The sequence below is a fragment of the Emydura macquarii genome, unplaced genomic scaffold (assembly GCF_026122565.2).
Source record: "Emydura macquarii macquarii isolate MOO-44397 ecotype Brisbane River unplaced genomic scaffold, CSIRO-AGI_Emac_v2 contig_1676, whole genome shotgun sequence".
Lineage (NCBI taxonomy): Eukaryota > Metazoa > Chordata > Testudines > Chelidae > Emydura > Emydura macquarii.
In genome coordinates, this window is record NW_027131813.1 from 2247379 (window position 1) to 2273709 (window position 26331).

General features: G+C 44.6%; 1 protein-coding gene across 1 annotated transcript in view; it reads right to left on the bottom strand.

Moving 5' to 3' along the window:
• The window catches only part of XKR6 (XK related 6), a 298249-nt gene extending 275727 nt beyond the window's left edge, over positions 1-22522 (bottom strand). Inside the window, exon 1 of the mRNA XM_067556169.1 lies at positions 21712-22522. Coding sequence (XP_067412270.1) covers positions 21712-22439 — 728 coding nt within the window. The 5' untranslated portion in view covers positions 22440-22522. The remainder of the gene's footprint in view (positions 1-21711) is intronic.
• Positions 22523-26331: the final 3809 nt, after the last annotated feature.

The following is a 26331-nucleotide window of genomic DNA, read 5'->3' on the forward strand; positions in this document are numbered from 1 at the left end:
CCTGTGGAACTCATTGCCATAGGATGTTGCGAAAGCTAAAAGTATAACTGGGTTTCAAAAAGAATTAGATAAGTTCACGGAGGATAGGTCGATCAACGGCTATTAGACAAGATGGTCAGGGATGCAACCACATGAAATGCATATCCCTAAACCTCTGACTGCCAGAAGCTGGGACTGGATGACAGGGGATAGATCACTTGATATTTTCCTCGTTTTGTTAATTCCCTCTGAAGCATCTGATACAAGCCACTGTCAAAGACAGGATACTGGGCTAGAGGGACCATTGGTCTGACCCAGTCTGGTTAGTCTTATGTTCTAGAAGCAGGGCATTGTGGGGAGGGGACTGAAGCCTAGATCTCCCACTAGCTTGCAATACATGGGGAAACTGGGGACAGAGCAGGGGTTAAAAGAGGTGCTCCTCTAAGCAAGGGAAGCCATGCCATTGCCAGAAGCAAGGCCACAAAGCCTGGCCTAAGGACTTGGACCAAACCCATGACTCACAAGGGGTGGTGGGATCAGACTGGGGGATCGCATTCAGGAGTTAGTTGTTTTCTAAAGATTTGTAATATTCTACAACTGCTCAAGAGAAAAACATCTCTTTGGTTAAGAATTTCCTTTTACTAAGCTATTGTTTCTTGCTTTACTGCCATGTTACGCCTGAAGCATGTAACTGGGAAACTAGAGGTCCCACAACTGGGTTATGTCAATGTAAGCTGCCTTGTGTCGACCTAACTGTGGAAGCAACCTCACTTAAATTTGGCTCTCACCGATGAGAGTGCCTCTGTATGCCGATTTAGTAATGCCACCTCCCCGAACGGCATGGAGTCATGGCCAATGTAATTATGTCAACGCAGTGTCAGCGTAGATACCACACTGCTTACGTCAACTCTTACTGACCTTCAGAAGCCATCCCACAATGCCCCACACTGACAATACAATCGATACAAGCACTCCCGGTGAGGACATGCACTGCCAACACAAGAAGCCAAGAGTGCACACAACAAGCGTGTGATGGAGTGGTTGCCCCACACTAGCCTGGAAAGGGTTAATAAAGCCTTATGGAGGCTGCACCAGGAGCAGCCAATCGGGGCTGAGAAAGCCCTATATAGGCAGCCAGCAGAGAGCAGAAAGGGGAGACACTCCCAGGAGATCAGGAAGGGCAGGCTGGCAGCCCTATAGACGGAGGAAAGTCAGCACCTTGGACAGCACAGTGGCTAGCTCCAGAGAAGGAGCAGCTGAGAGCCCTGAAGTAAGGGCCAGACAGAGGACTGCAGTTGCCACTGAAGGAAGTGGGTAGACTGGGACTGCAGAATCCCCCAGAAGGTGGAGAGCACAGATTGTGGCATGGCCAGAGGGCTGTGTAACGAAGCGGATGCCTTGGGCTTTGGAGAGATGTGGGTCCTAAGGCGGAGAGCTAACAGCAGGCGAGATCCAACCGAGTGGGGGCGCTGGGACCTGCGGAGCTGATTCCCCAAACTGACCACCAGGAGGTGCAAGAGTGGCGGATGGCATCCCGTTACATGTGGTGGAGAATGCAGGGACATGGTCACCCGTTATAAGGAGACGATAGAAAATTGTGGGGACCATTGTCCAGCAGAGGAGAGGCTATGGAGTTACAGATAGCAGAAGCCTGTTTTGCGGAGTCCCTCCTGGACTGGACTCCCGGGTCACAACCCCTGCCAAAAAGGACTGACAAGCAGGAAGAGCAACTTTAGGCTCTGCTCCGGCAGGTACTTAAGACCCATCAAAAACAGTGGGAAGCACAGGAGTACCTGCAGGCCTGTATGGTCCAGCTGGTGGAGCAGCAACTACATGTGCTCAAGCTGCTGCACGAGGAAGCCCATAGAGACTGTGGGGAACAAGGGGGAAAAAGGACCAGGGCCAGGCAACCGGTGGCTGAGATGGTGGCCTGTTATGGCTGTAGGCGACAGGCACCTGGAGGAGGAAGTGGACTTATTGGGATGGGGGACAGAAGTCCCACCCACGAAAAGAAAAGGACAAAGAGCCCAAGGAATTCCCTCCTGTGAGAAGAACAGGGAAAGGACTGGCACGTTGGGCCTGGGGACAAAAGGGGCACCTCAAAAGGGAGTGCCCATACCTGAGGTGGGAGTTTAAGGCTAGCCCCAGTGAAGGGGCTAAGCAGACAAAGAGAGGCCCATGGCCAAGGGGAAGCCAAAGAGGTGCTTCAAGTGCCACATGGAGGGCCATATAAAAAGGCATAGCCCTATCAAGAAAAGACAGGGCTAAGAAACAGTGGTCAAAATCCAGGCTAGGCCACAAGGAGGTGACTGATGACCGTGGGCCTAGCCGGGAGTGATCTCCCACGCCCAGAAGGGGATGTTAAGGAGCCGAGGGAAAAGGGGACTGGGACAGAGAGGGCCCAGGTAGACAAGGGGATGCACACCAAAGCATCACTGGCTGCGGTAGAGACTCAGATTCTAAAGGAAAGGGTGGGAGGGAACCCGGGGAGCCTGGGAAAAGAGCTACAGGGGAGCTTACCTACCGATCAGGCTACTATGGGGGTCCAGACCCTGAACAAAGGGGTGCTGGGTGCACAACAGGAACTGTAAGTGAAACTGGCAGTGGCGAAGCAGGCCCGCCTAAAGACAAAAGGGGACCTGGCACACTGGAGGAAGGAGTTTAGGCAGCTGTGAAGGAGAAGGCTTGTGCCCGGTTAGCGGAAACTAAGAATCAGCAAGAGACCCTAAGGGACATCTTAGATTAGTGTAGAGTGTAGGGTGGCAGACGGGGAAGGGGGATGTGATGGGGCGGCTCCCCCACACTAGTCTGGAAAGGATTAATAAAGCCCTAGGAGCAGCCAATCAAGATTGAGGAGGCCCCATATAGACAGCCAGCAGAAAGAGAGCAGAAAGGGGAGTCACTCCCAGGAGATCAGGAAGGGAAGGCCGGCAGTCCGCTAGACCGAGGAAAGTCAGCACCTTGGACAGCGCAGTGACTAGCTCTGGAGAAGGAGCAGCTGAGAGCCCTGAAGTAAGGGCCGGACAGAGGACTGCAGTTGCCACTGAAGGAAGTGGCTAGACTGGGACTGCAGAATCCCCCGGAAGGGAGAGAGCACTGACTGTGGCATGGCCGGAGGGCTGTGTCATGAAGCAGATGCCGTGGGTTTGGGAGGGACGTGGGTGGCTCCTAAGGCAGAGACATAATGGCAGACGAGACACAACCGCATGGGGACGCTGGGACCTGCAGAGCTGATTCCTCAGACTGACCAGCAGGAGGCATGAAATCGGTGGGTGACACCCTGTTACAAAGCAATTTAATAACTGTGATGGTTGTATGCCGCCGTAAATTAGTTTGACATAATTTTGTAGTGTAGACATGACCTGAGAGTGTCACAGTTAAATACAAGACTGAATAGACAGTTTAACGTAAATAGTTAGCACATACTCTAAGGGAACACTCAAGGCGAAGTGGTCCTTTTACATCTCTGTAGTCATAAAACAAAAAGGGGGGTTAGTGGATTACAGATTGTGGTAATAAGGCATAAATTCAGTGTCTCTGTTAAGATCTTGATGTCTAGTAAGGTTATGAATCATAAGACAAGTGTCCATCGAGAGAGTGGGACAGACCAGGCTGGGACAACAAAGAAAATGAGTTGGCAAATTTCTCAAACAAAACCAACACTGAATGTATTATTTGGTACAAGTGAAAAGCTCTGTCCTAGGCAAAATAATGGGGGAACTTTATCATTTGCCTGGTTTTTACCATTTAGTCCTATGAACACTACAAGCACAAACAGCCAAAAATAGGAGAAATTCAATTTGAAAGAAAATAATGAATATGGCAATTCACTGCATTAGTCATGAAAACTCCAGGTTTGGGGACAGACGAGAGTTCAAACAAAACACTTTGACCTATCCCGCAACAGCACTTCTGAAGAAAGCTAAAAATACCTCCCATCCCAAGACAAGAATATGCAGAGATTCCCACAGAAGGTAATGATGAAAGAGAACAAAACAAGAGATACTAAGGCTTGATCTACACTTACCCGGCAATTCGGCAGCAGTCGACGGGAGTTACGCAAGCTACTCAGAGTAGCTTGCGTAACTCCCATCGACTGCTGTACTTCTGATCCGCACGGTGTCTTCACTGCACTATGCCACTTAAGGAGGTGGTTTAGTACATCGACTTCCTCATCGATTGAGCGGGTCTATGCTGACCGCTCAGTTGATCTGACGGCAGCGACTTTGCCGTCATCAGTGCAGATATACCCTAAGAGAGGATACTGTTAATCTTTGGATTCTTATGGAATACTGCAGCATAGCACCTGCTGTGCAAACAAGAATACAGACTTATAGTTACAATTTATACAAATTTAGTATCTTATTGAAATGTTGCATCTTTAAAATAAAAGTGATTGGGAAGGAAATAAATTTCTTTAAAGGTGATTGCTGTTTAAATCTAATTGGTACAATCCACAGTTTTACGACAATAAAATTGCTCCTCGGAATGCACAGTTCTATTTTGAGTGACTAACAGATGTTTTCACTAAGGACTTAGGACAGAAAGAATATAAATGCAATGACAATGGCAGACTAATGAAGTTTAGTCTTCAATTAATTCACACATCCAATTAATACTATACCCAAAGGAGAGCATTACCAAGACAAAAAACCTTTTGTTGATCATAAGGGTCATTCCAGGCAAAATATCTAACTCAGACATGTGCATTTTAATTCTTTATTAAGAAGTAGTAAATATGCCTATTAGACAGTTACCCCTCTATAAACAACAACCCTGTAACACAGTATGCAGGAACTTAGCCCTGTGATCTGAATAAGAATTATTTTCACTAGTCACTGTCTAACTCCTAATGGGGTTAGTTAGCTTGTTCAGTTTCCTGTTAGGATGGGTCATTTTTATTTAAGACTCGGTAAAAGGGAAAACTGTTAGTGTGTGTGTGTCTTCAACTGCTAAATTCCAAAATAAAATATTCCAGCAAGAAAACAATTGCTATCCAGGACACACACATGCCCAATTTTATTTGGGCTTGTATCCACATTCCATTGGCAAATATGAAATGTTGGCTAACAAGAGGAAGCCTAAGACAGCAGACCCTGCAGAATTTAAGCTATCATTTAAACACATTTTTCAGGATTGCAGAGAAAGCTTACTGAATGTGAACCAGCTGAGGTGTAGTCTCACTGAATCTGTAAACAGCTCAGGTGTCTCTGCTGCAGCCTATAACTTTCTCAAGCAGGAGCTAACTGAAATTGATCAAACAGATCAGTTTCACATCTGAAATCTAGAACCCCTTAGGCTAACAACAGTGAAACTAAACAGAGCCTAGTCAACTTTACTCTTCTGATGCTTGGGAGAGCTATGAACAGCAGCAGCAGAGCAAGCTCAAATGATATCCATCAGCCAGACTGGAACTTCTAAGCAGAGTCCACAGGGAGTACCCTCAACAACAGCTAGGAGGAGGGGGGAGGGAAGGCTAGACTCCCCCTTAAGAGTGTTGAACTCTAAACCACTGGTGTCCCTCTCTTATCCTTCCTCTTTAATGTCAGCTGTTAACTATGAAGCGTCTGGTAAATTTTTCTAGTCTTGGACTTACGTGTCAATGGAAAAGGCAGAAATGAAACGCAGAATTCCTGACTCCCTATTCTAACCACTAGATAACCCTCAGGATAAAATTAGTAGGGATCCAGTCCTTAGAATACATTTACGTATAAATTACATGACTATGGTCACAATACTTCACCCGCACCACTCAGGAATATAACACTTTTCCCAGAAACCAAATATTTTACTGTGGAATGTGAGTTAACAAGACTTGCATGTTCAAAAAGAAAATTCAATTATTCATTTCAGGTGAAGCGTGAACACAACAAGAAAAAAATAACGAGAACCACTAATGGAGCCCCAGCAACAAGCCACAACCAGAAGATCCATTTTTGTAAATGGAATTACTAAATCCCAAAGCAGTAAAAATAAGGCTAAAAAACATTTTGTGCATAAATAATAATCAAGTATCAATTTAGGTGGTGGTTTGATGCATACCAATGGAGGGGCTATTTGAAAAAGTAGCTGGTTAGCAAGACAGAGCACCAGTGTTAGAACAAAATGTTTAATCCTACTTTTACTGCTGGTAAAGTTTCTGCAGACCTTCCTGCAAAGTCCAAGAGATGAACCATTATCAGCAAAGACTGAGTGATAAGCTAATTCCCAAAGGGTTCATTTGTGAACATAGTCCCACTGAAGTTCCGATCCAGCCCACAGCATCTGCACTCAAGAACATCAAGATTTTCACATTGAATGCCTGTCACAGGTCAATCATAATTTTAGAAAAAACTATAAATGATATCTTAAGTGTTGGTTACATGCCCGTTAGAGGACAATTAAATTGCAAACCTATGATTACTTTTAATCTGAAAAAGCTGATAGTATTTAAACTCCCAACACACAAAATAAAAGATATGATATTACTTGGAGCCTTTTGGATTGAATCAATTAACTATTAAAGGAGGATCATATCAGCTACAATAAGGTATCAGTAGTTTTCTTAATATTTCAAACACTACCTTATTCTTATATACTGTTAAAGTAGTAAAATGAAGTGGTCTCATACTGATATTGTGATAGAAGAAGAGATTAAATACAGAACAAATTTACTACTTTACCTAATCTCCCTGAAGTCCCACTGAGCATCCTGAATTTTTTTGGTTTCCATAGTATAGTTTTACTTTAATGTTTTATCATTCAAAACCTAAAGAGCATGATTTAAAAGTAAGAAGACTATTGGTTCAAAGGCCTAATCTAATGAGGCTGGAAACAAAGCTGATATTGAACAGCACCTACAAATCAAGAGGATCATCTTTTGGCAATTGTGATATCCTGCTGGAAGCGTAACACACATATGATTTATTACGTGCAGTGTAATCACTCATCATCACAGCAATAGAGCTCTACCTTCCTTGTTTGTGTGATCAGGTAGGTGGATGTGCTTGAGGATTCACTTTTACCTTGATAATGTAGCTGAATTTCAGTTTCTAAGTCTTAATGAAGATGGGCCCAGTCAGAAAACCAGATCCAATTCCCCCTCAAACTTCAGGGAGGTTCAAATCTGGATCGGAACTTTGTGGCTCTAATCCATCTCTGATTAACATTTAGCTAAAAACTATACAATTCACAGATAGCTGAGGTAAAAAAAATGACTTCCCTGCAGCTCTCTCACTGCTAGCCATCTATAGCTGTATGTCAAAACAGCAAAGTTATGAAGAAAGTAAACTTCCTAATAGCACTTGTCAGTTTCTCTCTCCACCAACCCTCTGCCCCCATGTTTCATCCTCTTTTCATGTCTATCCTTTCCCCACCTTCAGTCCTCCTCAGTTGTCCTCTGTAGAAGAGGAAAATATAGTGTTATGACATCTACATTCCTGAACAGTAGCAATTTCCATCAGTATGACCAGAAAAGTGGTACTTTGCAGAAGCTGAGGCACATTTGTACTGAGGGGAAGGTTTTATGGGTGAGGTGAGGATATACAGAATGATGTATTTTTCTTGCAGTCCTATGCTGAACTTAAACTCCTACACGTGTAAAGTTTACATAGTTCAGCCGACAAAGGGACTAGTTTTCGATTCTGGTACAATTCTGACACTCACACTAGGAGTAAGAAATAAATTTTGATCCAAAGGATTTATTATTTTAAAAAAAGGATAAACTAAGAGGGGGGAATGCAAGGCTATACAACTAGTTTTGTCAAAGCTGAGCAAAGATCACAGACTGCAAATGTTGTTTGTTGCAAGCATATGTCAATAGACAATAAACACTGTTCATCTTAAAGCTAGAGAAATTAAACTAAAACGGGGGTGAAAATGTTTTCCTCACCAGAGTCTGAAATTGTGCTGCAGCTATCTTGGGGCCAGAGCCTCAGCTGGTGTAAACAAAATGGAGTTATACCAGCTGAGTATCTGGTGCAAGGACTTTTCTCTGATATATCTTAATAGGTGTGACCTCAGTACGAAATTCCTCAAGAGATAGTCTGTTGTTCAAGGGAGCATCTTGGATGGAAGAAGAGTGATAAGAGTAGACTGAGAGTCAAAGATTTCAGTGTCAGTCATGAGAATACATTTGATTTTTCTGGCCTAAGAGACTGAAATCCTTTTCTTTGCATCAAAAATATACATTCATATTATTACCCTCCTTGAGTATCAAGGACAAACTAAAATAAGATTGAGTCGCCAAAAAAAAAAAAAAAACCATGTCCTTCACAGAAAACAATGGGATAAGTAGCCCACTGTGTTCTCTTTCAATAAAAGGCATTTGCAGATGTGATAGAGAATCAAAGCAAAAAAAACCTGACTCCACATAATCAGTAAACGCTCTTCCAAAACAGTTAGTATACTAATGGTTCTTCCCTCTCAAATTCACTCTTGGTTGTTTTCTAAAAAATGAACAGTGGAAGAACTTTTACCCTGAACACATCAAACATCGGGAAAAGAAACATTAGAACAATTTCTTGCTGGTGACTGAAGTTAGTCCACTAGCATGACAACATGCTCGTGACTTTACACTGCAAGTGAAGCAAGTTCACATCTTTCTTTGCTTAGAATATGATTTGTAGTTGTAAGGCACCCATGGGAGAAGGGTGGATCAATTTCTGTTGTCAGTGCTTCGTTCTGCTCCTAATTATTTCCATTTCTAATTAATATTAATAAATGAATTACAGTGTTGTGCCTTCAACCAGCAGTCACACGCCACCAACTCTAGATGAAAGTACAACGGTATGAGATAAGCAGTTTATTGGATCAAAAGTCCCCATTAGATTAGAAGACAGCTATCGCACAAATGTAAAACTGATAGCATCCAATCACTGGTGTGTGTATGAAGCAAGTATCAGTAAAACTCTGGCTTTAAATAAGAGACTCAGGACAGAGAATATACAATGCAATCTTTATGATAATTTATCTGACTTTTTCTGTCTGATGTTTGAGCTTAAAGTATGAACTTACATTTTAAAAACTTTCATTGTATATTACTGAAAATGGTCATTTCCAAAACCTAATAATCAATATCCAATAATATAATTATCAATTGAATTTACCCTCCCATCTCACTCCCTCCCCTTTTCCTTTCACCATCCTAATACTAAGTTACATACCTACAGAAACATTCTGGGCCAAATCCTTAGCGGGTGTAAACTGGCATAACTATTGACTTCAACTGACCTATGTCAATTTACATCAGCTGAGGATCCTTTAACTTTGTCACAGGTACCTGTCTGACTGCCAATTACAGCAAAACACAACACTGAACTTTTGCTTCCAAAAAATTAAGGAAGAATCTCATTAAAGTTGTAAATTAAATGAATTTACAACAGACCTTGGGATAAAGTAGTTCTTACTCTGTAACTCCTTACTTTTACCAAGCTCTGTCCAAGCAAGATCTAGAATGTGCTTTTGTTATCCTCATCCCTAAACTAAATCTGGGTGGCAGAAATCAGTGATCTTCTCTGTCTGCACTGAACATGGCCTGGGGATAAATAAATGGCTGCAGCTGTTGATGACTAACCCTGCACGGACAATAAATTAATTAAAAAGATACCTGACAAAATCATGTCAAGCCCACACACAGTGACTCAAAGCATTTAATCCACAGCACAGCATTTCCCTCTACACCAGATGGTAAATTAATATAGCCCAGTGATAATGGCAACACAGTTAAAATGAGTGGAGAGATGTTTTTTGTCCATCACTTTCCAAAACAGTTGTACTAGGGAAGCACTTCCAGCAATAAGGAAATGAACTGCACATCCAATGAAAAGTATATTTACCCTGATCGCCAAAAAGAGGAAATAAATATTCCTGCAGCCTTATGAATGTTACTAGTTACACAGGTGTGTTTTAAAAGGGAAAGAATAAAATCAAAATACTCAATTAGAAAGAATTACTATAATTGCAGGTTCCGTTTTATCCCTCCATTCAAACCATAAAGTGCCTCAAAATACTGCAGAGCTACGATACAAGAGCTTCATGCTGCTTAATGCTTTAATACGCATCCAAAGGGTTTGTTTCATTTTGGTTTGAGTGAGGGTCTCTCTTTTTCCCTCTTATCCTCTACTGATTTCACAAATGCTCCTTCAAATAGGACTGGTTATAAAATGATGAACTTTTTTATCCAGGTGGTGGAGTATGTAGAGGATGGGCCAGATTCAAATTTAGGCACACACATGTAGGTGTATTTTACTTATGCATGCAAATTAGGTATGTGTGTATAAATTAGGTGCATGCAAATATACCATCATAACTGGGTATACCTAAATTTGGAAGTCTGACTTTTGATCTCTGGATTTATTTATTTAGGTTAGTCAGTAAAGAAAAGGGAAGAGGAGTAGGTTCAATTTCTGTTCCCCAAACACAAGATAAAATACTCTTGCAAAGGAATATAAATATGTATCATTTTATTCAAATTATAGCACTAATCAGAAAAGAATTCACTTGCCCAAAGTCACATAGCAGTCAGTGGTAGATCTAGAAAACAGAGCAGAGAATTACTGACTCCCAGCTCTGTGTTCTAACCAACAGACCACACTTCTCTCTAATGATGCTATGAGTCATTCTTCTCAGAGTACAACCAAATTCCTCCCTGGCAGAGATGGAAACGCGATCCTTATTTAAGGGATTCCTCCATCCTATCAATCTCATTTCCATATCTCAGACTCTTATTACTTTTAGTGGTCTCTTACACCTCTGTTGTAAATATTGACAAATCTAACTGAAATACTCTCTGGCATTCAAGATTGGGGTTTTTTTTAGGCATGCTTCTAAAACTACTTTCTCCTTATTTTTGGAACACCTCCCACTACTCATTTTGTGCCAGATTGTTCATATTATTTAAATGCCTTCTGCTTACAACACGTTTTACTTCAACAATATCAGCCTCTGTTGCTCTTTTTTCCTGGCTTTGACATAACTGGGATGAATTCCAATCCCAACCTCAAACCGTTCCTGAGATGTTTTACTGCTGCTGTATGAGTGTGGCATGTCAGTCAAAATGCATTTCCAGCACTATCACAAATTTCTTCATACATGCAGTGGGGAACCAGCTGTAAAAGGATTAAAATATTCCCCCATTTCCTACCAGCATGGCAGAACTGGAGAGCGCCACAGTGAAATGTAATTCTATAATAAGTTCATTTGGGGCATATGTCACTCCCAAACCTTTTGAGATGCACACAGGATTCACTAAGGTGAATCAGTTAAGAAGGAGGACTCACAATGCTGACCACTGTACATACATACATGCACACAGGGTGCCTGCCCCCAAGAGTTTATTGAGAATTTTACATCAGACACTTTGCCACTGTACTGAGCACCTTACACATTTTTTTAAGAACTACATAATATGTCAGCATCAATCTTTTTGTCTGTCCCAAACATTGGCAAGAAATTTCAACTTCCCACCTCCAGCTAGCCCAAGAAATCTCTCTTTAACTTCAGAGGGACTGTTAAATGCTTTGGCTTTAGATGTAAATTCCACCTTTCATCATCCAGGTGGGAGGGCGGACAGGCCAACTCTTCTAAAGTTGATCCCATCGTTGCACTATGGGAAAAATTTGACAAATTCCCAGGTTCTTATACCAGTTCAGCTGAATCGGTAGGAGCAGCAGTCTAGACAAGGATGCTCACAGAGGTGGAGTGAGGGTAAAATCCATTAACGATTGTGAAGCATTCAGATACTACTCAACTGAGAACTATATAAGTACCTAGATAGAGAGTGGAGCAAGAGAGAAGCCATCTTCAAACACATAAGCCACACCTGTGCTCCATCTAACCATGAAGAAAAATCCAAGGTATTCAATTAACTCAGTTCCAGAAGCACCACAACAAAGCCAGCCTCCAAGCCCAGGGAAAGAGAACCCTACAAAAACTAATATCCAAATAGTGGCCACAAGAAAACACTAACAGAAATGTAAGTCAAAAGGGCAAATTTGCTTTTGACGTGTGAAAGTCAATCACACAAAACAGTTCAGCATCTCCCCTGTCCATCCTGGAATCTCATCATACATGACTGTTATAAGACTTCATTGAATAGTGATACAAGGTGAGTGAGGTATACTTTTTATTGGACCAACTTCATTGGTGAGAGACAATCTTTTGAGTTTACACAGAACTCTTCTTCAGGTCTGGGAAATATACTCAGAGAATAGTAATGACGACCTAAATGTTGACAAGTGACTAATTTGTAAAATATCTAAATCTTAGACTAGAATTTGAGCCACCTACCCTAATGCGGAATGCATGTGAACATACATACAGAGGAAGGATGGTTATGGTTCAGGCACTAAGCTGGAAGTCAGGAGATTTGGGTATGACACTCAGCTGCCAGACCATTTATGTATGACTTGAGGTCAAATCATGAATATTTACTTCCACTGGTGAGCACTAACTCAAACTGACTTCAGTGGGAGTCAAGGGTTCAAAATCTAGCCCTCAATCTTCCTGTGCCTCATTCCCCACTCTTTAAAAAAGGGGGGGGGAGCATTAATACTTCCTTTCTGACTTCTCTGTCTAGTATGTAAATTGTTTGAGCAGAGTCTGTCTTTTACAAGTATAAGCAGAGCTTGGTACTCTGATCTCACTTAGGGTCGCACAGTACTATGTAATACCAACAACAATATCCACATAGTTACTAAAATAACAAACACAGCATCAGCGTATATCTACTTCAACAGTTCAAGCACATGCATATTATAAATGTAATACTTGATCCATACAAATTTTATTAAAAGACTCCATTTTGGATTCCTGCATAGATCTTCCTCCTCAACAGCACCTTTTTCCTTCTAAAACAATCTGAAAACTCTGTTCATGTGTGCACACGAATGCCTTGTTCCCTTTTGTGTACATTTTATTTGAAGAGAGCAAGTCTATTTTCTACTGCTTCTGTAACTATTTGTTCTAGGATTTCACCAAACTGCTTCTGCCTTCGAAAACTCTGTTAATAATGAGCAGCATTTTAGAGTGACCATCTGTCTTCCAAGTTTTCCACCACAAGTGCCTCCTGGCAACCATGGCTGAAGGCTATTGATCTGATAGTAAATTTCAGTGGATCCATCATAGATAGATATCCAATTAAGCGAAATCTTAAAGACTTATCAATTCCATTTTCACAGGAAACCAAAATCTTTAGTCCATTTTAACTAGCTAACAAGACCAGAAATCTAATTTCCCCCTCTCCTCCATTTCTATTCCTTGCTACAGTGCTTGAAAAATTTTGGTCTTGAAAAAAATTAATACTAGGCTTGAAAACTGATTCTAATCCTGAAAGAATCCTAGACAGTGGTGTGACACACTATACCTCAAAGTAGCACCCTATAATCCCCATATCCATCATTCTTATATAGCTGTGATATTTCATACAAAGCATGCCATGTAGGATACCATATGAAAGGTCATGATGTGCTAAAACTCATCGTTTGGCCAAAATATGTATATTTTTCTATATGCTTGTTACTGAAATATGTTGTGAGTTTGGGAGTTGCCCACTGCTAGTTCTCCAGTGACAACAAAGAAAGTAACCCACACCCAGTTGGGCCTTAAATGACCATTGATCAGCATGGGAATAGTAAAAAAAAAAAAGAAAAAGAAAAAGAAAAAAGATTTACAAATCAATAAGAGAGTTGCGTAAACCCAACACAATGGGGATTGCTCAACTCTGTGACTCAGCAAGGTCCACCAGGACATGCCTAGGCCAGTTTATTTCCAGAGACATACACTAAGAATATAAAATAAGGGTCAGTGGCATCATGAGACCAACTCTGTCCTCCCCCATCTACTCTGACAGCACCAAGAATACCAGGAAGAAAAAGACTCAAACTGCGGAGATTGGTCCCAGGCTGAGAAGGAAATTCAGTCTGTGTATTAAGAACTGTGAGCTGCCTGTAACAACCAATGGGGGTGAGAAAAACTGCTTGATTCAAATACTGCTTAGTCTAATAAGCTTTAGGATTTAGACTGTATGCTTACTTTTTATTTTCTTTGGTAACTATCTCTGACCTTTATGCCTACCACTTATCACTTAAAATCTATCTTTCTGTAGTCAATACATTTATTTTAATGTTTTATCCTTACCAGTGAGTTTACTTGGGTACTAAAGTACTTGGGAAATCTGCTCAGGCCTGAAAGGGGAAGGGGACGACGCCCAGGAAACTTCCCCCTCTCACCAGGAAAGAAAGTTGGGGCAGGGGTGGCCTCTCCACCCGAGGGGGAAAGGTGCTGTGGGGCAAGGAGGGGCTCTCCATATGGGCAGCGCAGCCCACCCTGCCGGGGAGAGGGGGAAAAGCCACCCTCTCTGCTCTCCCAGGACCCTGCGAGGAGGTGAATGAGTCACTCACTGGCAGGTCAGCACCGCGCGGGGCAGGGGAGCCCAGGCCAGCAGCTGTTACCGCTGGGAGCAAGCGGCCACAGGAACGGGAGGGATGCCGAGGGAAGCGCTCACCTCTGCCTCCAGGTGACTTGGGGAGCAGCAGGGCTGCAGCCGCCACCTCCCCTCCTCCCGCAGCAGTGTTGCCTCCTGGTGGTTTCGCCCCCTCCACTGAGATCCCCCTCACATGAAGAGGCATGAGCAGCAGGCCAGGGGAACCTCGGGGGGGAGGTAACTCAGCTGGCCTTGGCTCCCCCCATCCCATGGGGTGATCTGCCCAATGTCACTCACTGCCTCGCAGGGCCCTGGCTGGGAGCGTGAAGAGCAGAGGGGATGGCTCTTCCCCCTCTCCCATGTGGCCAGCCCTTCCTGGCCTTGCACAGCTCCATCCCCTCTCACCCCAACTTTCCAGGTGTGTGTGTGTCCAAGAGGGGGAGGGGGGGAGAATTAGTTAATTAGTCAGGGAGCTGGTGCCGGCTAACAGGCCTTGCAATGTAGAACACTGATCTAGACCATCCCTGACAGGTGCTTATCTAACCTGCTCTTAAAAATCTCCACTGACGGAGATTCCAGCACTTCCCTAAGCAATTTATTCCAGTGCTTAATTACTCTGACAGTGAGGAAGTTTTTCCTAATGTTCAACCTAAACCACCCTTGCTGCAATTTAAGCCCTTTGCTTCTTGGCCTACCCTCACAGGTTAACAAGAACAATTTTTCTCCCTCCTCTTTATAACAACCCCATTATTTCAACCTTCCCCTCAGGTCACATTTTCTAGACCTTTAATCATTTTTGTTGCTCGTCTGGACTTTTTCCAATTTGTCCACATCTTTCCTAAAAGGGGGTGCACAGCACTAGACAACAGTCCAGCTGAGGCCTAATCAGCACAGAGTAGAATAGAAGAATTACTTCTCATATCTTGCATACAACACTCCTGCTAATCCACCCCAGAATGATGTTTGCCTTTTTGCAATAGTGTTACACTGTTGCTTCATATTTAGTTTGTGATCCACTAGGACCCCCAGATCCCCCTTCTGCAGTACTCTTTCCTAAGGAGTCATTTCCCAATAGAGTCAGCTCTATCAAAAAACAGTTCTTAAAAACAGAGCACTCTTTGAATAGTAGTCTATGTACTAATTGCTAGGCTGACTATGCAGGAAGACCAAAGCAAAAATTCTAAGAAATGTAACGTACCCAATGCAACCTAGAACCAATTTAAAGGTGATCTGAAAAAAGGGAGAATAGATAGGCTTGTCCCCTTTATTATGTGTGCTTCTTTAGGACATACAAAGAAATTCCCACTCTCTTCTCACCCCCAAAACACTATTTTCTATTTACATTAGAAACATAAGCTTTTCAAGGTAACTAAGACCTGAGTATGACATCAGAGTCGAGCCTGGGCAACTAAGTCAAGAAGGGATTTTTGGCAGTGTTTAAAGGTCCTTTCCATTGCTAATTGGTTTCTGACATAAATGACCAGTAACCAATATCTGAATCTTGAGAGGAGCTGCCCAAGCAGGGGCCAGTATGGAAGACATCCAACCATTTCTTACAAACATTTAAATGCATGGGCCTAAGTCTGCTCCCAGTGAAGTCCAAGGCTTTACTGTTGACTTACAGGAAAAGAGTTGGGTCACTGCAGAAGACACTTACAAACTCCACCCTAAGTGTCCAGTGCACAGGTTTCTAAATGGTGATCCACATACCATCAGCAGCAGTCCCCAGAGCACTTGCTGGGGACAAGGCTCTGGCACTATTTGTTCTCCAGCTGCTAAAACTGCATTAAGAGAAACTATAGCTACACCAAATATTTCTCTCCCCTCCTGTTGTTTTTCCACATATGCAACTTACATTGCTGCCAAAGAGATGTTATATAATTGCGTGGGAGGAGAGAGAGGTTCAGTCCATCCTCTGAAAAGGTTGAGGAAACTTTTCTCTCCAACAGCTAGAACATTATAAGATCTGCTTCAACATCTGTGATTTGACCCCCTCTAGTGGGTAACCCACAACAAGGCAGTAAGCCTCACTACCAGTTAACAGCCAATGGAGATTCTCCTTTTGCTCAGGTGATTAGCTCCATTTCTGAGCTTAGATACCCTCTACTCTAGCACCAATGCTTTTTGCCCCATTTAATCAATGTGAATGATGCCTGCAATGAAAGATTTATTAAAGTGAGAGATACCATACTATGCTGCATTACAGGCAGATTGTGAGATCACTCTACAGAAGAGAATTCTGACTGAGATACTGGAAATTGTGAAGTATCTGGAAGCAGAGAGAAATTCCCCTCAATATTTCGTTGTGTGTCACAGCATTGTCATTTACCCCAGTGCTTCTTCCCTCTGTCAGGCATTTTCAGAGCCTGACAGAACTCTATGCTACAGCCAAGTTTTTTCACAGCTTATTCCTAAAGAAGAACTCAGCTGCCAGCCAAACTAACCAGAAAAGCAGCAAAATACATAAATCTGACAGAAGAGACAGCAAATGTGCAGAAAGTGTCTAAAAATTTGAGTACACAAAACAGAAGAGTCTGACAAGATTCATGGAGGGGAACTTCCAGCTACCTTGTCGTTCGACAGACAGATATCTTGCACTCTTAAGCAACCTAGACATATCCTAACAGTACAAGAGTTACCGACATCCATTGTATGAGAAGGGTTTTAAATTAATTTAAATATAGCAAGTGTTTAAGCTGCATAATTAATTCTAGAGCAAAATTTACTAATAGAGCTAAAAACAATCTTCATTTATCATGCACACCTTAACAGCAAATATTCCATTTAAACCAACTGTTGGAGCACAAACTTAGCTCTTTAATATATTAGTTTCACAAACTATGCAAATATTTGTTTACCTTTCCATATCCCACAAAATCTTCTGCAAAACATGATATACCAAATGTCGGAAACTCAACTGGTGAAGAAATAGTCAAGTCTTTACCTCGATTGTAGGGATTACGTAACACACATAGCATATACATTTTTAATGTCAAGGGAAAGACAACAAGATTTTCTTACAGTCTGATTTTTTTCATAACATGTACATTTATGATTCTTGTTTTAAAAACTGATTTGAATGCATTACATGTAAAATTCCTGAAAATTTCTGAGAGATACAACAGAATAGGATTTTCAACTGATCAGCTTTCATTTTAGCTCTCAGACTCAGGTTACTGTTATTCCATTGGATTTCAATGGTATATTCCTAGATCTAAACTAATAGTATAGTGCTAAATGAAGTATCACAGTTTACACTCTAAACCTTGTATATTTTAAGGAGAGCAATTGTGACCCACTAACCTACTTGCAACAGTGATTATTAAGAGGTACATCGGATACAAAAATGATATTGTTGATCATTTTAATATAGCTAACCTAATTAACCAAGATACTAAATTTTTCAAGTCAAAACTTCTATTCCTTAATTTACACAGATGAATGACTTCAGTGGAAGCAACAGCCCTGGCAAGCTTAAAAGGCAACTCTGCCTCCGGTCTATTGCAAGCAACACCACAGCACTGCAATATTCTTCCTCAATGAACATCCCTTCTGCAGTTTTGTAGTGCTGAAGCACAAGAGCACATAATATGCACGACTGGCATCCTTTACTCTGACAGTTTGGCTGAAATGTTCTAGTCTTCAAGATTACCTAAGAAATTAAGATGAAAAGTAAAAATTGTACACTGTTAACATATGGTAGAAATAGGTACACGAGTACATTTTTAATGATACAACAAGCTTAAGACCATATTGCTCATGCAATGATTGGGACAATAAAAATATTAGCAATAAGCAAACTGAGTGAATCCGGAAATACAAATTAATTCATCTCCCATCAGCGCTTTCATTAATCTAGCTAACACTCTTGCACAATCACATACAGAATTTAGGCTTTGCCAAGTACAAAAATACCAAACAAAGGATAAAACTCAGAATACCCTCACTTAACTCATTTGTACTGACAAACTGCTAGATATTGCCTATGCAATTCCAAGACATAATGGAGATATTAATGCTTTAACACCCATCCTAAAAAAACAATGTATTAATTCTAACAGAAACTTGCATTCCTACTGTAGGAATTCTAGCCATCAATCTTTATTTGCAAGTCTCTCCATTGTTCAGGAAAGAAAGTCCCTAGAGGATGACAAACCATGTTTGATCCCAAAACATTAAATACAGATTACGACATTCACCAAGAAAGAGCCATGGGCAATTTAGAATAGGATCTCTCTACAATTCTGTCCTATTCCCCCTGTCCTCCATGACTTTGCTTCTAGCTGCAAAGCAACAGATAGTTTCTGCACAACATACAATTTTGATCTTATTACATATCTGCACAGTTCATATCCATTCTCATGAAGGAACCTAAGCCCAGTGTATCACCCGCTGATCATACATTGTGTTAAGTCTTCCCCCTCCATCCTCTAAGATAAACTTCTTACCAGCATGAAATAATTTAGCTGCAGGCAAATACTGCTAAAATATTTCCAGTATTAGTCCCATCACTACATTCAAGATTAATTTTCATGACAGTCACAATAGCCATGGCAGAAGTATAAAAAACACCCTTGAAATATTCACAATGGTTAGTCCACAAATTCTTTCCATTGAAGCGATCTCTGATTTCTTAGGTCAGACTTTAAGATCCAGCTTTATGCCGAGTGCACTGTTTAGCATGCTTTAAAAATAAAGATCTGAATCGCATTCAGATAAAAAAGTCAGGATCACGGCGAGCTCTCTTATTTCAGTTAATGTGACTTGGTCTGGAAAGCCTGTTCTCAGTCCCCATGTCAGCAGCCCCAGACCTGCACATTCCCAGCACTGAAATTCTCCTCTGCATTGAAGAGTCAGTGCTAAGTCTGGGTAACTTAAGCCTCTTTTCTTCATACAAGCCACACATATCCCTCGCCCATGCACAACCTCTGCCTCTAAGCAGCACGGTTTGGGTTTTGAGTGAACAATGGGGGGAAGGTGTTGTGGGTTTGTTTTTGCTAGTGCAGATTTGCACAGTGGTTAATACATAATCATTTACTTGGCATGATGAGACCTCCCCCAACTCACCAAAGGAGCATCTGCACCAAGAGCTGCTTTTGCTGATGTGATCAGCATTTGGAGAGGGTGGCAGGAAGAGGCGGAAGAAGGTTCACAAACCTAACACACACCCAGCCTCCCACACTCGACCTGGCTGCAAAAATATCCACAACCATCAATAAGTTAAGACGGACTTTGTCTTAAATAAATGCAAATGACATTGAAAAGATGACAGAATAGAGATGTGTTTTCTGTTGCACTGCACAATTTCACCAGCTTATTTCTTAGGTAGAGATTCCACACAACCTTCCCACACACATTTCCTCCTTGCTTCCCCTCCTCAAAACAAATCTTTGCTGTGCTATCTCCATTTTACCTCAAGATCCTTGCGCTAAGAAGAAACATCAACCCCCTCCCCGAACCGTGCTGTCTCCATCTTAACTTCAGCCACTTTCTCAGAAATTTCATTTAGTGGCAAAGTTAACCCCTTCAGTTACCCATACATCATCATCATCATCCACAACATCCTTTCCTTCTGTCTCATGAGCCTTTGCTCCCTCCCTCCCTCCCCCCACCTATCCATCCACCCCAATAAAAATACAATCCTCTAAAATCCATTTGATGTCTTTTATCTCAAGGATTTATCCTGGCGATTCCAGCGCAGGGATACAATTAACCCCTTCAGCAACTCGCCCTTTGATTCCACCTTTATTCCATCATATAAAATGCCTCATTGCTGGTTGTCTACCACATATCTAGCCTCTTCTCATAGCAAAAACCTGAAATGAGGCCAAATTAACCTCTGTTTGCCCTATCAGCCACCCCCATTATCCCAAATATTCTCTGTGGGATGCCTGTTACCTCCAGATTCAAATCAGAGATTTCATCCTATTCAAGCCTCATACCCTCCAACCTCACTTCTGAAGCCTCATCCAGAGCTCTCTTGGAGGACATGGAGCCAAATTAGCTCTGTACAGTTATCCTTAGATCACCTCTTTCCCCAAAATCCCATCTCTGTGGGTTTCATACCTACAGGCTCATTCTAGGGTATTCCCTCATGCTCCCTCCCAAATCTTTGTTGGGGGCTTGCTTACCTCCAAAGTCACCCTGGAGATTTCACTACCAAACCAGTTCCCTCCGCTCCAACCCTGTAGATACTTTCCTTATCTCCCCTCCCTCCCCCCTCAAATCCCAATTCTAGTCTTTCCTATCTTACCCCTGGAAGCCTCCCCAATGGCTTCTCTCTAGGAAACAAACCCCATCTCTGACCTCCAGTCCCTTACACGGGAGATCCAAAAACACTTCTCAATTCCCCCACACCTTCTAAAGGGGGTGCTTCTGTCCTATTACCAAATATTTATCCAGTACCTATCACTATATTTCCCCTCTCTCAAACAAATGACCTGCTTCCCCCTCTTTGCTGAGTGTGACTTGGAGGGGGGGGGGGAGCCGAGAGGTTTTTTCCCCTCTATCCCTTACCCCCAGACCCATATTCTAGAGCTCACCCTAAGTGCAGTCAAGGATGCAAACCCACTTCTTCCCCCCGTCCCAGATCCGTACCCTGAAGTTCTCTCAGTGGTAGAGAGGAGCCAAACCCAATTTACACCACAGTCATCCACTCAAACTATTTGCACACACGGGGGCAACTGCTTCTCCCCATAGCCTGGAGCGAACCCTGTGTGGGGAGTGACTCCTGCTACCTCCTAACCCCAGCTACCTGCCACAGAACATGCCTTTCAGACAGGGGAAGGGTTCTTCCTCCCCTTTACAGGGCAGTGTGGGACATGACCTCCACCCCACCACGCCTCCTCTCCACCTCTCTGGCCGGGAGACCTCCAGAGGTCTCCCTTCGTGGAGGGGTCACCCCCACCCCCAAAATGCTGGTTTTGCCCTCATCTTTCCACAGGTCCATCCCCTGCTGCTCCCTCTGTGTGCCTATGGAGGGGGTGACCCCCTTCTCTTCCCAAGGCCCATCCCCCCCAAGTGTGCCCACAGGCCTGGGGTGACCCTTCCCCCCTAACGTGTGTGTGGGTTACCCCCCCAGACCACCCTCCCCAACGTCTGTGGGGTAGACCCCCCCCAGACCCTTCCCCAGCAATGTCTGTGGGGGTAGACCCCCCCCCAGACCCCTCCCTCAAATGTCTGTGGGGTTGACCCCTCCCTCAAATGTCTGTGGGGTTGACCACCCCCCCCAGACCCTTGCCCCCCAACGTCTGTGGGGTTGACCCCCAGACCCTTCCCCCCCCCAACGTGTGTGTTTGGGGGGGGTGACTCCCACTCCGTCCCCCCCTTACCTCCAGACCTGGCCCATCTGCAGCAGGTGGATGACGGCCTGCCAGACCCAGACGGAGATCCTGCAGAGGCGCTCGGCCCCCGGCGTGGCGGTGCCGGCGGCCCCGTGCCGGCGCCCGACGGCCCCCATCATGGGCGGCCCGCGGCTGCTGAGGCCCTGCACGGCGCCCAGCCCGCCGCCCGTGTAGTCCTGCACGAACCAGCGGAAGCTGAGGATCTGCACCAGCACGGAGGGCAGCAGCACGAAGGCCAGGGTCAGGCCGCACCAGACGTAGTCCCGCCGCCCGTAGTGGTGCAGGGCCAGCCACAGGTCCGTGCCCACGTCCCCCAGCAGCACCAGCAGCGCCAGCACGATCCACAGGCAGTCCAGCCACGGCCGCTCGCCGCCGCCGCCCCCGCCGCCGCCGCCGGGCCCCCCCCGGGAGTGCGGCGGCCCCGCGGAGGAGGAGCCCGGGGCCAGCGGGTCCGTGGCCCCGCCGCCGCCCCCGCCCCGGCCCCCCGCCCGCCCCAGCAGGCTCCGCAGGCAGGCGCTCCGGCAGCCCCAGTAGCACGACGAGGTGTTGCAGCAGTGGCAGATGTGCAGGGAGCTGCTGCCGCCCTGCTCGGCCGCCCCGTCGCCGCCACCGCCGCCGGCCCCCCCGGCCGCTGCCGCCGCCGCCTCGTCCAGGTTGTGCAGCTGGGCGAAGCCGACCCCCGCTCCCCCGCCGCCGCCGTCCGACTTGGCCGCCATCTTGCTGCTGCCACCGCCGCCCGCCCGCCCGGCCGCCGCCGCCGCCGCTCGCCCCGCTTCTCCGGCCCCCTCGCCGGGCTCCCCTTCCCGCCCCCCCCCTACCCGCCGCCGCTTCCGGGGGAGGCGCTTGCCGGGCCCCGCGCAGGATGGAGAGGGGACCCCTAGCGCCCGCCCGGCGAAGCGCGGCTCCCCCGGCTGCCCAGCAGCCGCCCCCGGACCCGTCCCGAGGCCCCCTGCACCGAGTGTCCCCCGGGATCCCCCCGCCCAGCCCCGCGACCCCCTGCGCCGGGGACCCGCCCTACCCAGCCGGGCTGCCTCCTGCTCCAGCCGCCTCGGCCTTGGCGTCCAGCAATCTCCCTCCCTCCCCCGCCGGCCCGGCCCGGCCCTGCCGCCCCCTCCCCACCGCCGCCTCAAGGACCCTGCACCCCCCGCCCGTCACTGACCCCCGCCTTCAGCCTCCTGCCTTCCCTGCGACTCGCCACCTCCCTGAGACCTGGCCCCTAGACACTGGCTCTCCTAGTGCCCCCCAGCATCACAGCCACCCCTTGTCCCCCCCAGACCCACACACACACTCCCAGGTGGTCTCAGCCAGCCTCTGGCCCCTAGCTGCCTCCACCACCCCAGGACCCCTGTGGTGCACCCCACAAAGCAGCCTCAACTACCTCCTGGCACCCCCCAACCTCAGCCCCCGGTGCTGCTCACATCACCCGGTTCTCCTAATCCCCCTGCTACTACCGAAGCATAAAGCCAGCCCTCTGCTCCCTCTGACCCCTTTAGTCCACCCGCTTGCTGTTTAGTGTGGGTGGCTGGGTAGGGAAAGTTCTTCCTCCAGCTCTATGGCACTCCCATTCATTCATCATTGCCAAAGGTCACTGACCTGACCTGACCTGACCTGACCTGGCCTACCTCCAGTCACATGGAGTAGGAGATCCAACTACAGGGCCAAGGGTCCTGCTCAATCCTAGGCCAGCATCATCCCTCCTTCCAACAGCAAAGGGAAGAGCTACTCTGCCCTCCAGGCTTGGACTTTATAGGCAGAGCCCAGAGGAGCTCCACCCCCAGAGTAGGAATAGGAGAAGTTTTCCTGTCCTTAGCCCAGACCCAGAATCCCAGAAGTATTTAGGATGCTTCAGAAGATCTGCTTATAATAAAAGATAGGGCTCGGCTCCCTGTTCTTTCCCTGGATGTGGGGTTGGGAGCATCTCTCTCTACACCTCTTTTTGGGGGAAAATTAGCCATTGGTTCCTTCTCTTCAGTTTGCTTGCACTTGCTTTTATTCCATGCTTGATCTTTCATCCTTATGTTGACTCTTTTATGTGATCAGATGCATTTTTCTCTTCTTGGAAGTTCACTGTCTCCCTGTAGGCTCTCTTCCCTTCTCTTGCTCTTTCTGCATGGGCCTGTACACTCCCCTTTAGGCAGAGTCTCCCCTTCCATTTTCTGCATCTCTTGCCATAGGCATCCCCTCCCTTTCTAGTTCTCCATGTGTCTCTTGCTTTCTTTGTGGGCAGGTGCTTCTCTCTTTCTGAAGACCCATGTTTGCATGTTCTGGTCTTTCTCATTAAGAAAACACACTGGTGACAAATTCCAGGAAGGATTTGCCAAAGGGGATCAGATAATGTGGTGGCAGAAATTGTCATTTTGCACACTGCAAAGCTAGTCTCAAGGAGAAAAAAAAACTAAGAAAAAATACATCCAAACAGTTGCAAATGCTAATTTGTCATATTGTTTTAGCTGTGCTCGGTCCCATGGCAGTGCTTAATTTGTGCAGGCTGAGCCCCGGCATTGCTAGGGTTGGTTGTTCGTTGCCCCGGCATCTTTGGGCTTGCTGCATCAGTTATGAATGTAGAAAAAATTGCTTGAGCATTGGCATCTAATTGCTTGAGCCCAGGCACTTCTTTCATTACATATTTAGCACTGGGCAAGGGGGTGAGGTAGTATTTTTTATTGGACCAACTTCTTTTGGTGAGAGGGACAAGTTTTCAAACTTACACAGAGCTGAGGAAGAGCTCTGTGTCATCTCGAAAACTTGTTTCTTTCACCAGCAGAAATTGGTCCAATAAAAGACAATACCATACCCGTTTTGGCTCACAAATGCTAATGGACAAGGAGAAATTTCTCTCGAACTTGAGAATAGTGAGAGAACTGTAGTAAATATTAAACAAAGTGTAGTAGGAAAAGGATCTGTGAAACATGTCTGTGGTCCTTTTCAAATGATTCATGGGGAGTTCAAAAGTTCCATGAAGTTCTAAAACATACTGCTGCTCTTGAAATAGGAACCTGAGGAAAGCAAGTGAAAAGAAAAGCCTTATATATTGGCGAGGCAGACTCTCACCGTCTGCATGTGGTCAGGCCAGAGGTCATTAGTACTATATGAGAACCTAATGAAAATTTCTTTAGGCAGAAAGCAAGATTATTAAACATTCTTGGAACAAAGAGAACAGGATAGAATACTGCAGCACCCCAGGACACAGAATTCAAAGGCCACAAGATTTTTCTTGTTTTCTGCTGACTTAAGCCATGTTATGAGACCAGGGAGAAATATGAATATGGAAATAAATGACACTGAGACCCCACTCTTCTATCTTGGCTGACAAAAATTAACTTACGCTCATAGGGCAAATACTTATATTTGGGGATCACTCTTCTGCCTTGCAATTGAAAAGCAAACCAGTGAATCAGCATACTAATTCTGAGGAGGAAGGACTCTGAGACATGTTATTGATGAGAGAAGCTTCTTTATTGTGGATTAAACTTTTACAGTCTTAAAGGTGGACGGAAACACTTCTACTTCAGACCATATTGCAGTTTGTTACATTTCATTTTTAAAAGGATGCCCAGAAAGAACTCTGTCGTATTAATTATTTATATAGCACTATAGGTGTATGCTGCATGCCATTAACACACAAGGAGGCCAAGACCCTTAACATTATTCGTTGACACAACAACAATTCAAATGATTAAGATCCAGTATGAGAGCAGAAGCAGACAACAATGAAGGGGTCCAACAGGGGTCAGCTAAAGGGGAAAATCCTGCTTTGAGCCAGGGGTTGGACTAGATGACTTCCAGAGGTCCCTTCCAACTCTAATCTTCTATGATTCTAAGTGGTTTTTAAAGAGAGATTTGCAGGAGGAGTAGGAAGTTGCTTTGCATGAGAGAGGAAAGATCTTCCAAGTCAACAGAGAGGAGTGCGGGGGGCCGAGGGGGCATGAAATCATGTGTTGGATAAGGAGACAAAAGGAGCGTTAGGTAAGGGGAGAAAATGATCACTTATTGTACATTGGTGGCCATGCTTAGAGAAGCATATAATGAGACATAACCTACTTCCCCCCCTAAGCATGATGGACCATAGAACAATGTCATTCTTGTCAGTTGACAGCATCCAGAGACTTTTTTTCCCAATAAATGATTCTACCTATTGATGCATAAAGAGAAACTTGATTTTAAAATTGTCTTTCTTTCTGAAACTGTTTTACCCAATATTGCTACCTGAATGACTCTGTTCGACAGAGATTAGAGAAAATAATTAATCTCTCTATTTTTGTCCAGTTTATTTACTTAGTGCATTTTGACAGTGCTCTGTGGTAGTCAGTTTCACTGGTTTCCCTTATCTCCAAAAGGTCTTTTAAAAGCAACAAGGAACTCGCACAGAAAAAATGATAAAAGACAATAACACTATATCACCCATGGGTGAACACTTTTCACAAAACGATCACTCCATATCTGACATTGTCCTCAAAGGAAGCCTGCACAACACCTTCAATACAAGCGTTGGAGCTTAAATTAATAACTTTGCTAGACCCTAAAAATCACGTTCTTAATAAAAACATGATTTATGGCTTATTACAACAATCTGAAACCCACCAACCCCTCTTTTTTTGTTCTGTGACA